General features: G+C 34.5%; 1 protein-coding gene across 1 annotated transcript; it reads right to left on the minus strand.

Annotated features, from left to right (window-relative positions):
* Nucleotides 1-11,631: 11,631 nt before the first annotated feature.
* On the minus strand, nt 11,632-12,529 carry LOC149551632 (uncharacterized). Its single transcript, XM_089790118.1, has 2 exons — nt 12,475-12,529; nt 11,632-12,191 (listed from the first exon to the last, which is right to left on the minus strand). The coding sequence occupies exons 1-2, from the start codon at nt 12,527-12,529 to the stop codon at nt 11,632-11,634; spliced, it is 615 nt and encodes a 204-aa protein (XP_089646244.1).
* Between the last annotated feature and the right edge of the window lie 1,478 nt (nt 12,530-14,007).

Consider the following 14,007-nt stretch of genomic DNA (forward strand, 5'->3'; position numbering starts at 1 on the left):
GGTATGGAATATATGCCCATCAATTGTATCATGGGAAATCTGGAAGGAGAGAAATAGGCGCATCTTTCGTGATTTGGAATTCAATTTCAAGGATTTGATCCCTAAAATTAAGGCTAGTATCATGAAGGTTACTAATTCGCATCTTAGAAAGTGCCCAAAAGAAGAAGGTTCCTTCTCTTACTAGGATGGTATCATAAAAAAAAAAGTGGGCCTTGTATACTTTTAAAAAAGCGTAGACAGAGCTAATTGCTCTTGGTCCCCACCTCCAAAAGGATGGTTCAAACTCAATTTTGATGGGGCCGCCTGAGGTAATCCTAGCCTAGCAGGTATCGGATGCATTATCCATAACGACTCTGGTCAATGGATAGCAAAAAAAGCTATGGCCATTAGGCCTAGTACAAATAATTTAGCTGAACTAGAAGCACTGAAATTAGGATTACTAATATGCTATGAGGTTGAGGTGTCAAAAGTTGTAATTGAGGGTGATTCTCAGATCATTCTGAATGAAATCAGGAAACATTCTACTCCCAACTGGACCCTCAATTCTAGACTTGATGAAGTCCTAGCCCTTCTTGATGGTTTCGAGGATATTCTTATTCAACATATTTATCATGAAGGTAATAATAAAGCGGATTATCTTGCTAACAAAGGTGCAGATGGTGACTCCATGTATCTTGTTAAAAATTTGGTCTCATCCAATGATTAGCAACGAGAGGGGTGGTATGGCTTTTCTTTTATTTTGTGTCCCTCCATTTATTTCTTTGATTATATTATGTTCTTATTCTGCTAGGCTAAACTTGGTGTGATATGTACGCTTCGTAGGTTTTTTTATTTTTACTTATATCTATCTGTCCCTTTAATCATCACAGAGTAAGGGACTATCTTTAATGATAGGCTCCTACTCGTCTGTGTCATGATGTGAGCATAGGTTTTCCATCCCTCTCTTTGTCTTTAATCACGTGTTTGGGTCGGTGTCAGCATCCTTATTTAGGGTCCGCCTGCCCTCATTTAGATCATTCTAGAGCTTAGTCATTTTTTGAAGGTGTCCTTATCAGTAATTTAGGGCTTTTGTCTTTATTGGAAGAGATGGATACCAATGTTCTGGTGTTTCACTCCAAAGAGGAGAGGGCAATGGCATTTTGGGGAAGTATTACACCAAAGCATTGGAATAGGATTTTGAATCCCTTAGAGGGCATGTCGCAAATTATTGTGGCAAGGGTTATCGGAGAAGGAATCTTCAACTATAAGTTCACCTAGCGGACAAATAGCAGTATAATAGGATCATTTATAGGCTGCTTGGCTAGAGCCAAGGTCGATCATGACAATATCATTCAATTATGTTGTGACTTATTCCAGCCTACATGGAGAAAGGGTTTGGAGCATGCGGTCAAGAGTATAGATAGAAAATTTTGTATCCCTCTTCTTGAGAGATACATGGCGCATCCCCTAGGTTCCCCTAAGTTGGAGATGGCATATAGGCATCCTTTCCTTATCATTCAAGAGAGTCTTGTATTCTACTCTCAATGGCTAAAAATGGAGGCATCCATTAAGTTTCTCATGTACTGGAGAGGCATTGTGATTGAAACCAACAGAGATTGGCTTATAGAGTACTTCAAAATTTACAATTCATACATTTATCTAGGGGTTTCTTTTGAGAATTTGGAGGCCTTGATATTATGCACTCCCAATGCTGACAAATCCAGTAGGTTTAGGGCGAATTTTGATCTCCCTCCTAACTTTCAGGTCGAGTACCCTAACGATATAGCGGAAGTGATCATGATGTTTCCTAGGAAGGGTTTTATGTAATGCTTCAATGTTAATGTCGGCTTTTGATTTTTTTGTTCAGCCTATCGGTGGCTATGATGTATATATTGACTATGGCTCTGTGTCTCCATTTTGTCGTTAGTTCTCTGTTCAGTTGTCAAGGCTTTGTATGTATATATTATTGTAAGGTACTCATATGCAATGAACGCATGGTTTATATATATTGAAGTAGGTTGATAATACTAATGGTTTGGATTTGAGTGCATTTGGTATTATGGTTATGTGGTCTATATTTAGCTTATGCGTTGCATTTATTATGTAGAAAATGACTTTTTATTATTTCAATTTTTGGGATATATTATTTTTGACGTTATTATGTATTTAAATCTAGATATTTTCTCTATTAACTCCTACGATTGAGAATGGGCCTATGTGGATTTGGAGGTAGCTTCTTCAATTTATATTCGGCTTTTCATATTTCCGCATATATAATTCATTAGCACTGGACTTATAGTCATGATATTGGTATGGATCTCAGCATTTTGATTAGGCTAACTATATATTTTTTGTCCAATTAGATAAGAAGCATTCTTGTTTTTATATCTATTGGTCATTCCTTTATTTGAATCAGGAGCTAGTTTACTTCAGTCACTTTTGGAATCATGCCTACTCAGTTTCCTCATGGTATATGACAGAGGTTGCACTGACTATAAAAGTAGAGATTTATTTTACTCCATTTTGAGCTGATTATGCTCTTCACACATAGTCCAGTAGGAGTCAATTTTTGGGTAATTAGAACACCCATCTTTTCATTCAGCAGAAGGAAATTGGGGTGTTTTGTTTCGGGAGAATAATCAATATTGTCCAAGAAAGGATAGCTTTTTTGAATTCAGCTTCAACAGTGATAGTTTCTGGTCTTATGCAAACTACATTTAAGCTCTATGGTGTTTTTTCATTATTGGTATTTGCATATACATGTAGGCCCTGATGTTAGTTTGGTGATATATGGTTTAGTCAAATTTGTTTTGTATTAGTTTGTTTCTATTATGGTTAAGGTTAACTTCGCTTCTCTTTCCAATTATTTGGGATTAGTATTTAGAAATTTTAAAGAGTGATATATAAGGCTTGGAATTCATTTCTTTGGGTAAGCCAATATGTTAGTTTTTTCTCTAATATGGTTTAGATTGTAGACTAACGTTCTTTCAGGAGTTATTTTAGAGACAGATGTGATCGTTGAGGAAGATTATCTGCAAAAGCAGATAGCTAGTTTTCAAATCAGATATAACGCCTATGTTTTTATGATTGACAATTATAATGTAAATGTACATTTGGGTTTCATTCCCTCTTAATATGTAAATTTTTAATATTCCACTGGGGTATGCCCCTTTCAATATGTAATAATATAGGACATTTGTCCTGGGCTAGACTGGAGGTTTTCTTTTCCATTCTTTCCTACCAGTGCTCGTTTGAACGGAGTTTTGCTATTGTATTTCTTTTCTAAATTTAATGAAATTTATCAAGGCCTTGTCGTTCATTGATTTTTTTTTTTTTTTAAATTATAAATATGCTAAAATTAGAACTTTAATTTAATATTTTAAATTTAATTATTTTATTTAACTAATTTTTCAACTAATTAAATATAATTAAATATTGAATTTTCTATATACAATTTTCGTGCAACAACTTTAAGAAATTTAAATTAAAATATCTTTATTAAATTAATTTTCTTTCTCGCTTTAATTAATCATGTGACGTTTTTAATATCATATTTATTAATTTAACTAATAATATTATTTAGAGTTTATTAATTAAAATAAAACTCCTAAATTAATTATTATTAAATTAAATAATTATAAATATACCAAATTAGAAATATAATTTTATCTTTAAATTTTATTCTTTTATTTAAGTAATTCACGAGACATTTTTAATAATATATTTATTAACTTAATTAATAACATTATTTAGAGTTTATTATTAAAATAAAAACTCCTAAATAAATATCATTAAATTAAATAAATATAAATACATCAAAAATATAACTTTAATTAAATCTTTTAAATTTAATTGTTTTATTTAATTAATCTTTCAATTAATTAAATATTGAATTTCTTTACAAAATTTCCATTAAATAAAATCATTAAATTATCTTTTAATTTGATTTAATTATAACATAAAATCACCACAAACCCACAAAACCAAAAATGACAACTCAATTGAAGGCAAAGAACATAATCAAACTCTAAGGTCAAAATCATGAATTCATGTCACTTGACGAATTCGGATGGGTAAACTAACTCAGATACTTGTCCTATTTTCTAAGACAATTGGCTTAGAGTTTAAGATTTGGACTCAAGAGTTATCTCCCCACTTATACCATTGAAATACTACGATAGGGTATTCTCATCCTGGCAATTCAGCGAAGTTGATACCCGGTATCTATAATCTGCATAAAATTCATGCATGTACAAACACAATATTCTAAACTAAACAGGCAATGGTAGGAAGTGGTTCATCATGTAGATCCCAACTAGTAGGTGACTATGAATCCCTTCCTCAATCACATCAAAAATGTCAAACATAAAGAAAACATACACACACATCATACACATGCAAGTATGGGGTAAGTATCCCTAGAAACTACATAAAAATCATTCATCTAACTAACATCATTTAATAAGTGAAAGTCAATACATGAACATATATATCATCATCAAACATAATCATAGCACATGCCTAAAAGAATTCGGTCAAAAGAAATCAGAAAAGTCAAGTAGGGGTAGGCATTACATCAGTGTTATTACATCTACAACAGTCCTAAGAAAATCAGCATGGTATCAGAGCCTAGTTGCAAATGTAAATTGAATCAAGGTTGATTAGAGAGAATATAAATATTGTTCATATGACTATTTGTACATTTCTCTGGTGAATGATGATCTATAATAGTTCCATTTACAAGTCAAGGTCATTGATTTGCAAACTTGGATAACACCCTCATTGAGCATCGAGCATCGCACAAATTGTTGTAGCCTTCAAATGACATGAGGTTTGGTAAACCATGCATTGACCCTTGCCAACATGGGCCTCCCATTCATGCCAAGTTGATCTGGCATATGTGAGAAGATTATCATCACAGCACGTAGATATAGTTAGATCTGGTCATCGTGGACTTGACATGACGAATTCATCAGCTTCATTCATCATTGAGTTTTCAATCTGGCTCATCTCATTTAAGCACCCACAAGTGGTTCTTCTACAAAAACATTCACAAAGTTGGGGGCTTCTGCAGTTTTCAATGTCTCATTGACACCATTTTTTTTGAGATTCGATCTGGCATTCTACATCCTCCTAGAACATGAACCCCACTGGTGCATGAGCCAAAACTCTCACCATTCTCGAACATTAGACAATATTACACAACAGTTTAGTGCTATATACTATAGTTTCTCCAAAAGATGTCGATGGTCAAATGTCTTCTTTAGCAGTGACTAAAAGACTTGGAAGCACTAATCATGTAATACAAAACGTAGCGGCATAATCTGAAATTACAAAAGTGATAAGGAAAATCATATTTGAACAATTTGTTAGTACCCATCATACAAATATATGAAGAGGGCATCATTTTATTAGTGTGACCCATTACTATGTTTGACATTTGTGATAAAAGTGAAAAATAGAAAACACGAAAAGGTAGTATAGTGGAAAAGGGTGATCGGCTATTAAATTCCATGCAGAAAATGGTGTGTTGAATGTGCAATATGAAGATGATATTAAATCTACTAACGCAACTGCCATGATCAACATGGACCCACCCAACATACAAAATGGAGGAGACGGACAAAGGCACGTGGATGCCATTGATAACCATCAATGGAAGTTAAGTACATAGGTAAGAGCGACCCAAATTGTTTGGGCATTTAAATGTTATTATTATGATTATTTATGTATAAATGGTAAATTAATATAATGGATTTTTAAAAATAAATAACTTATATAAATAATGTTTACTATTGATATAATAAATAGGCGTGATTTTTGAAAAATCACTATCATAATATAAGAAGTTAGAAAAAGATATAAAAATACAAGTGAATCAAAAGGAAGCAAGAAAATGAGAGCATGTGAACTAGAGTCCTGCTGAGGAGGAACTCTCTTAACTAAAACTAGTCTCAAATCCTAAGGTGGTTCATCATTCTAGTGTCATTCTTTGTCTACATGAGATAAGTAATTATTATTATTGAGTATTACTTTTGTCTACTCACTATTTGTGTTTCTAAAAATGAGTTATTTGCCTTGATCTTCTCCTCTAAGTATGTTTTTGTAGGAAGAGGGAGATTGAGATTCAGAGGAAGGTTGACATTTCAAGAAACCTTGAAAAAGAGGAAGCAGATAGAGAATATGATTCAAGCAACCTTTGGTGATCTCGATCATATTGATTCAAAGGGAGTAAACCATGTTGAGATGTATTCTCCAGTGATCAATAAATTGTAGCAGTGAAGAGGACTGTGATTCATGAATATGCCTCGTGACTATGTGATTTTTAATGGGCCTACCCCCTGCGTACATCATGAGCAAGTGACGACTTCCAAATGATGTCACTTGTATTTGCAAAAGTTACTATAAGGTGACGATCTTACAATAATTTGTATTATGAGATCAAACAATTAAGTATATGGTGAATGTCTTGCATCTCAACATTCTGGGAGATCATTACTCAAAGAATACTTGGTGAATATCATTGATATTCTAGGAGGCCAATACTCTTGATATCAGATGTGATATCTAACCTTATTTTTAGTACTTGGTGAATATTATTGATATTCTAGGAGGCCAATACTCTTGATTACAGATGTGATAGCAAACATTTTTGAGTAATTGGTGAATATCATTGATATTTTGGGAGGCCAATACTCTTGATATCATATGTGATATCAAACCTTATTGAGTATTTGGTGAATATCATTGATATTTTTGGAGGCCAATACTCATGATATCATGTGATATCAAAACTTTTTGAGTACTTGGTGGATATTGAATGTCGATATTCTAGGAGACCAAGACTCATGATATCAATTGTGATATAAAAATGTTGAATATCTTCTTATCAAAGATATTTGTATATTACATTGAGTTAATATATTGTCATGTGTTTATCCTCCCTAGCTAAGAGGGAGTTGATGTTTTGGTAGCATTAGTAGGATAAACCTGTAAGATCGGAGAGAAATTAATATAATTTAAATTTTATATATATATATATATAAGTTTGCTATTATATTAATTATATTAATGAATAGACATGTCTCGTGAAGGGACATGCCTCTTCTCAGTTTACTCCTTATACAAATTCAAAGAGATCAATGCATTTGAAAAACACATACCAAAAAACATGGCAGTGCTATTACATTTGCAACGGTCCTAAGAAAATCAACACCAATAAGGTATTGCAATAGGACACACTCATCTTAACAATTTAGGGAAATCAATGTTAGGTACTTGCAATCTTACATAATAGCTCTACGACTACCCAATACTTAGAAGCGTTCATCCTGAGTCTATTGTGTTGCTTATGCACGCAAGTGACTACGACTCCCTCCCTCAGCCACATCATTTATATCAAATAGAAATGTAAAACATACAAACTAATCATACACATGCAAGTATGGGATAAGTAACACTGATTAGTCCATGAATATAAATAACATCTTATCTTATAGATTGAACCGCCTCACAATAGGTGTATCATAGTCATGCACTAGGCCTTGCTTAGGAATAATATATTCAAACTAAGGACTATTTTCTCCACCATGAGGTGCATTTAATCTTATCAACCCAAGGACGTATGCTTGAAATGGTCGGCACAGTATGTGCACTAGGTCTCTTAATGAGTCACTAAGCTTATGCTACTGGAAAGTAAAAATGCAAGGAAAAGAACTTACACTACTGCTGCAGGAAGGTAAAACACTTAACTCTATGAATACTGGAAATACAATGGAAAAGATAACAGATATTCCAACTTGGCTCATCCACTAAAATTGTTCTCACATATGCTGCAGGAACATTCACAAAGTGTGATGCTACAGGAAGGAACTTACTACTTCTACTTAAGATACTACTAATGCTTGAAAATAAATCTATTCTATCCTAATCTAATCCACCTCCCAAGTGGGCCCCCTTGGTTGGCTTCTCTAAACTATTAACACATGATAGAAGCCAAAGAAAACTATTTCATTCCATTTAGATATTCATTACATAACACAGAACTGTAAAAATTAACAGTCTGCTCTCAAAACTTTTCTTCTTACTCGCTAAAAAAACTTAACACACTGGGGTTGATTCTTGCATATATAGGAGATCAACACTTTATTCCATAATAGAAAAGTAAATGTCCTAGCTTTAAATCTACAGGAGAGAAAATAGGAAGAACAACTGAAGGCAGGAAGAAGAAATAATGGCTTAAGGCAGGAATAATAAAGTCTTAACATCCACTCGCCATAGAGTAAATGCAGAGAAGGCAATGAATCTTCATAGCTCCTCCTTACTCGTTGCCGTGTTTTTTGGAACCGTTACAACTTCCTCCACCGTGGTTGCTCCTTAGCGCTCGCTTCTCCTTGAATGTTGTCGACGCCTAACTTTTGAATCCCTCCAGTCATCTTTCAGTCTTCATTAACAGGTTAGTTATGACACAAATCATGTTTGCAAATAAACATTTATCAAATTAAATTCAAACATAAGAACACACATTTTGATAACTATATGAAATATTGCATACTAGATATAATATGAGCAAAAGATGACATAGTTTCTACCCCATAGGTTCATCAAAGGTTTGGTAAACATAGGTCCATAAGTGTTTCAACAAAGACAAACAGAGTATCAACAAAGTATCTTAAACACCACAAAATGAAGGCAAATTTTAGTCTCATCATAGATCATTATTAAGAGAAAAACCATAATCATCAACTACAGGCGCATAGTATATCCTTATCTTATGCAAGTAATCATCACTATCTAAACTATCATGATATAATCAAATAATCCATATATCAAAATATTACATCATTAATATAACTAAAGAACAACATGCACATGACAAGGATTGGGTAGAGTTTGACAACATAATCTATAATGTTATAAAAAAAGGGTGGGTATTACATGTTAGGCAACTCCTTCGATTTTAGGAAAGACTGTCATTTCTAAGTAGATATTGTAAAGCATTAGGTTCTATGACAAAACGAGAGGGTGCCAAAGGGAAACCTTGTCTGATTTATCTATGAAGTTTGAAACTCATAGATTTACCTCAATTACTGTCAATTTGTGTTTCTCCATCCTCTAGAAAAACATTAACCCAATTGCAAATACTTGGAAGTTAAAGATGAAGGTTTTGAGCATCATTATCAAGATGATCATTGTATTGTGACATATGCTATTTGTAAGTCCAACAAAAACATCCCTACTTCTTGGTTGTCATAATTTGGCCCATTACATTGCTTGCCAACTAATAATGAGGGTTTATAAGATACACTTTTCTTTAAAAAGTTTGTTTGAGTGATTCCAACAAACTTGGGATGAATATTCATCAATCTAAGAGTAGGGACCACATAGGAGATGTTCAACAGAGTGATGGATCTCTAATTCTTGATAAGATATGTGTCCCTATCTTTGAGTAGTTATTTTTTATGACCCTTTGATAATGTTCGTCCCCAAGGAATTGTATCTAGCCTTATTGTAAACAAGTACCAACTCTTCAAAAGTTCATGCAATGCATGCCTTGCAAAATTTAGCAAGTGGGGCATCACCCCTAGGGGATTTATCATTTATAGTGTTTTTATAGCATTTTAGATTTCTAAGACGATAAAGTTTTCCCAATATCTTGTAACTTCTCATTGGTTGGTTGGTGGGTTTATCTATATCCCTCTCCCCCTACCTCTCCCTCTGTGTTTATCTCTTAAATAGCAAAATGGGTTTTCCTTCAATTTATGTGGAGTTGAATGTCCATCCATGGTGATGGTGTACATCATAAATGACATCTCTCACCATAGTCAAATCAAAGATCTTGCATGAAGAGAGATGAAAATGCATATCCTATGGATTCATGATCTATCTTTCATGTGTTGATAGAGATCAATTTGTTAAACTTTTACCAAGTTCTAACATGAAAAACTAATTTAATTATGTTTACTCCTTTGAAACATAATAAATATTCTTGGTTTAATGATTTATTATAGTCGTGTTTGGATGCATAGATGATTTAAAGCTATCACTTATCTATTAACATATTTGTTATACAAGAAAATCAATTCACAAATTGTCTACCAATTGAACTCATCTTTTACACAAACATATGAAAAAAATGAAGCCTCAATTTTCTATAATTGACCTCCCATATCTCTTTGACTTTCCCATTGCACACCAAGGTGCAATCTAGTCATACATATCATGTGTGATTCTAGAGTCTCATTTTTAGATCCCGGTGACATCATTAAGGACATTGCTTTCCCTTTTAATCACGACTCTCAAATTCTATTAACATTCTTTGAATGTAATTTGGGTACATATAGATCCTTGTGTTCTATATCCACCTCTCCATGCATCCATGATGATACCATTTATAATTAGGCTTAAGTTCATCAATCAAATCAAAATATAGTTCAACATCAACATGTAGAAATATGAGCATCTTTTAAAATCTTCATTCAGTGTCCTAAATATTACCTTCGAAAAGAAAATTCAACCAATTTAAAGCATGTGGGCTTTATTCTTTCAAAAGGAAGATTCATTGTTTGATGTGAAGGGACTTAAATAAACACTCATTACAAGATTATCTACTTTAATTTCATCTTTTTGTGAAGGCATTCATGTGCAAAATCTTGTAAGGATTTCTAGATGGTTATTCACATTATGATACTTTAGTTCTCATTTTGTGGACATATTCACGTGCAAAATCTTGTAAGAATTTCGAGATCCATTATTCACTTTGTGAGGGTTTCTTATTTCTCTCTCATTAGGAAGAAACAACACTTTATACATTGGTAGCTAACCAAGCTTCACATTTGTTGAGACCTATCTCTAACCACCTAAGCTATACTTAAGAAGTGTGTTGGTGACTTTTATTTATATGCATTTTTTGTTTTCTTTGTTTTTTATTAAGGAAAACAGGTTTAGAAGGGTGTCTAAAACCCTATTACAAATTTTTTAAAAATCAATGAACCCCAACACAAACTAAACTACAGACCAAAGGTGAAATAGGTCACCAACTAGAACAAGGTGATCGTTGTGGCAACACAAATAACACAGTACAACTCGGCCACAAAAAATAGGTTTTGACCGGGCACTTAAAACCCCATGGTTAGCAAAGGATATACATTAAGTCCCTAACCATAAAAAACTACGATGGACAGCAGGCCAAAAAAGCCAGGAGATCCAAAACAGGACAGGGACTCAAGATTTCCCTTTCGGTCCCAACTTTTGAGAATGTAATGTCATATCAAAAGTTGGAGTGGAGGGCTTGACCTTTTCCCCTCTTACAGTTGTCCATCCATCCTCCACCAAACCAGCAGCCTTCTGCCATGCAAAGTCGACAACACCACAATCAGCCCCTAAAACCCTTGTGACCTGTGAAGGACTCTGGATCATAGCAGAAACAACATCATTCGAAGACGGAGCCACAAGAGGGGCCCCATCACCAGTGACAAAATATGTAGGAGAGAGAACAGGAGAGGTCACCATCGTAGAATTCAAAGGAGGGAGAATAGGAGAGGTCACCACCATTGGGGCAGCATCAGCACTAGCCGAGTCCGCCACCAAAGAGTCCTAAGGCAAGCCACAATCCCCAACAGGGAGGGCTTTCTGAACCGTTTAGTGATCGCCTCAAACCCCTTTCCACCAAGTGGGAGGCTTCTTCGGTCTAGATTTTTCAGAAGAGCAACGGGCAGCTAAGTGGCATGTCTTGCGACATTTCCTGCAACGAAAGGGGATGCCCTCGTAATCAAGCATCGAAATCCAAGAGCCAAGAGGAGAGTCCAGCTTAATATGTTCAAGGAGTCCATTGGAGACGTCAATCTCCACAAGAATGTGAGCATACGTCATCTGAAACACATTGGACGATGCCATATCAACCATTAAGAAATCCCCAAGGGCCTCCCCCACTGCCTCCAAGACTGAATCCAACCAAAGGTGAAGGGGGAGATTCGACAACCTAACCCACAACGGGATTTTATTGAAGGATTCAATCATCAAGTCAAAATCTTTATACCAAAATTTGGCCATCAAGGGGAACTTCTCCCCTCGTGAGAAACCACGGCGCAAGATGGTATTTATATCTTCAATAGAGGCAAATTTCACAATGAAGAAACCCCTAGCCACAGGATAAATCTGGGCAACTTTTGAAATGAGGGACTCCCATACTCGAGATATCCAGGCGTGCAGATCTAATAGAGAGGGCCAGAAACCCTTAAAACTCTACACACCCACACAATTGTTATGAGCCCCTTTGCCTTGCTATTTCACATAAGGGGCACAAACTCATTATTGCAATAATAGTATTGCTAGAGGTGTAAACAAAACTACAAAAAATGTATTCATAAATTTGTTTGTGTTTCAAATTTTACTTATAGGCAACCACACTTACCATTAATGTTTTATACAAGTAGGTATGCAAATCTACCATTAAAGCAATAAAATTAACACTGAAACTAGTTGGTTATCGTGCACATTCTTCGTCGTCTTCCTTGACCTTCAAGTAGGCAACCCCATTATGCTCGCCCATGGCGAGTGAAATAAAACTCACTTAAGAAGTAAGGTTTAGCAACTTGAACACACAAATTCATGGGAAAAATAAGGAATGCTTCCTATATGCTCATAAATAAAAAAATTTAAACCGCACTTCCCTCCTTTACAAATCAAATGCAATACCCCTTCCCTCTAAATGCTAGTGTAGAATCATGTGTGTTGCTTTCTCTTGAAACTTAGTGTTTTGGTGTGTTTTCCTTTGTGATTCCTTAGTTGAAACTCTTAATGAACTCTCCAAAACTTGTCATCTTTATGCCCTTCAATCTTGCAATGAAAATGAAAATGATGGTTGTTACCTTTGCACAAACTCAAAATCAACTTATGCCTCCTTTGAGTGTGTTTTTACTTATATTTTCATTTTGTTTTGGAAATTTGTGTTTTCATTTTGGATCCTTGATATGGTAGTCAAACTTCTTAATGGTGATTGCTTTGCATATTATCCTATAATGGTTGTGTATTCTACAAATGCAAACAAAAAACCTGCATCCTTGTTGAATGTGTCCTTTTCTTCTTGTAATTGAAGCAAAAGGCAAACTCTTTCCTTTGTTTGCTGACATGCCATTTTATCCCATTGACTGACTTGTGTAGCAGAGAAGTACGTGGAGCAGAATCTCCGCAATTCTTCTTTTCATGTTTTGGAATGTCATTCGTTTCTAATCATATTTTGGATTGCAACACACTGAATCATGCCTCTTCACTAGCATATAAGAGGATCAAACAATTGTCATTCCTTTTTTTAATGAAAAAAGAAAAAGAAAATTGCCTCTACATCAATATACAAGGAGATAAAGGTGGAGAAAACACCCTGTGGGTAGCTATAATCCATATCGGAAACCTATTACATAGTTCACACTCACTCAGACCAGGAATACAACGAAGATTAGAAGTATACATGAAGAAGAATAGACACTAATGAATCATACACAACATTCACATAATAGAAAATACAATTGGAGCAGCGTTAAGGAGAAGAACAAGGCATCAAATCCCATAACTGGCTTACCACCGTTGATAATAATAGGGCAGTATCGATTGTATTGAGGCAGATTGAATCTCAGACTAGACAAACAAACTAGCACCAATATATTGTTACATATTAGTGGTTGAACAAGATTACTCTTTGCTGGGAAATTGAAAACTGTAGTGGTAGCGAAGGAAGAAGACAAGAAAGTATTATTTACAGATATCTGAAGAGTATTGGAGATACATATTAAATTAGCACAGTGATCTCATTTACAACGTAATCCTCCTTAAATACTGATAGTTTTCTCTACCTTTGAACACTAGTAGAATCTCAAGTGGTAATATGAAGTAGGCTCAGAGAGAACCGGGATGGCCATACACAATAGATTATCCAGATCTTTGCATTTAGTATTATCATTATGTCATTCCCACATGAATGAGTATGCATCACTCGACAACATCGGAATAACAACCTAAGGATATTGTATAAGA

Source organism: Cupressus sempervirens, chromosome 6 (assembly GCF_028749045.1).
Source record: "Cupressus sempervirens isolate cs-2001-9-10 chromosome 6, ASM2874904v1, whole genome shotgun sequence".
Taxonomy (NCBI): Eukaryota; Viridiplantae; Streptophyta; class Pinopsida; order Cupressales; family Cupressaceae; genus Cupressus; species Cupressus sempervirens.

Bases quoted from the DNA above. Each gene is read 5' to 3' on its own strand.
- LOC149551632 (XM_089790118.1), bottom strand. From the start codon at position 12,529: ATGGGCGAGCATAATGGGGTTGCCTACTTGAAGGTCAAGGAAGACGAC. The intron at 12,192-12,474 runs GTGCACGATAAC...CCTCTCTATTAG, and splicing joins CAAGGAAGACGACGAAGAAT to ATCTGCACGCCTGGATATCT.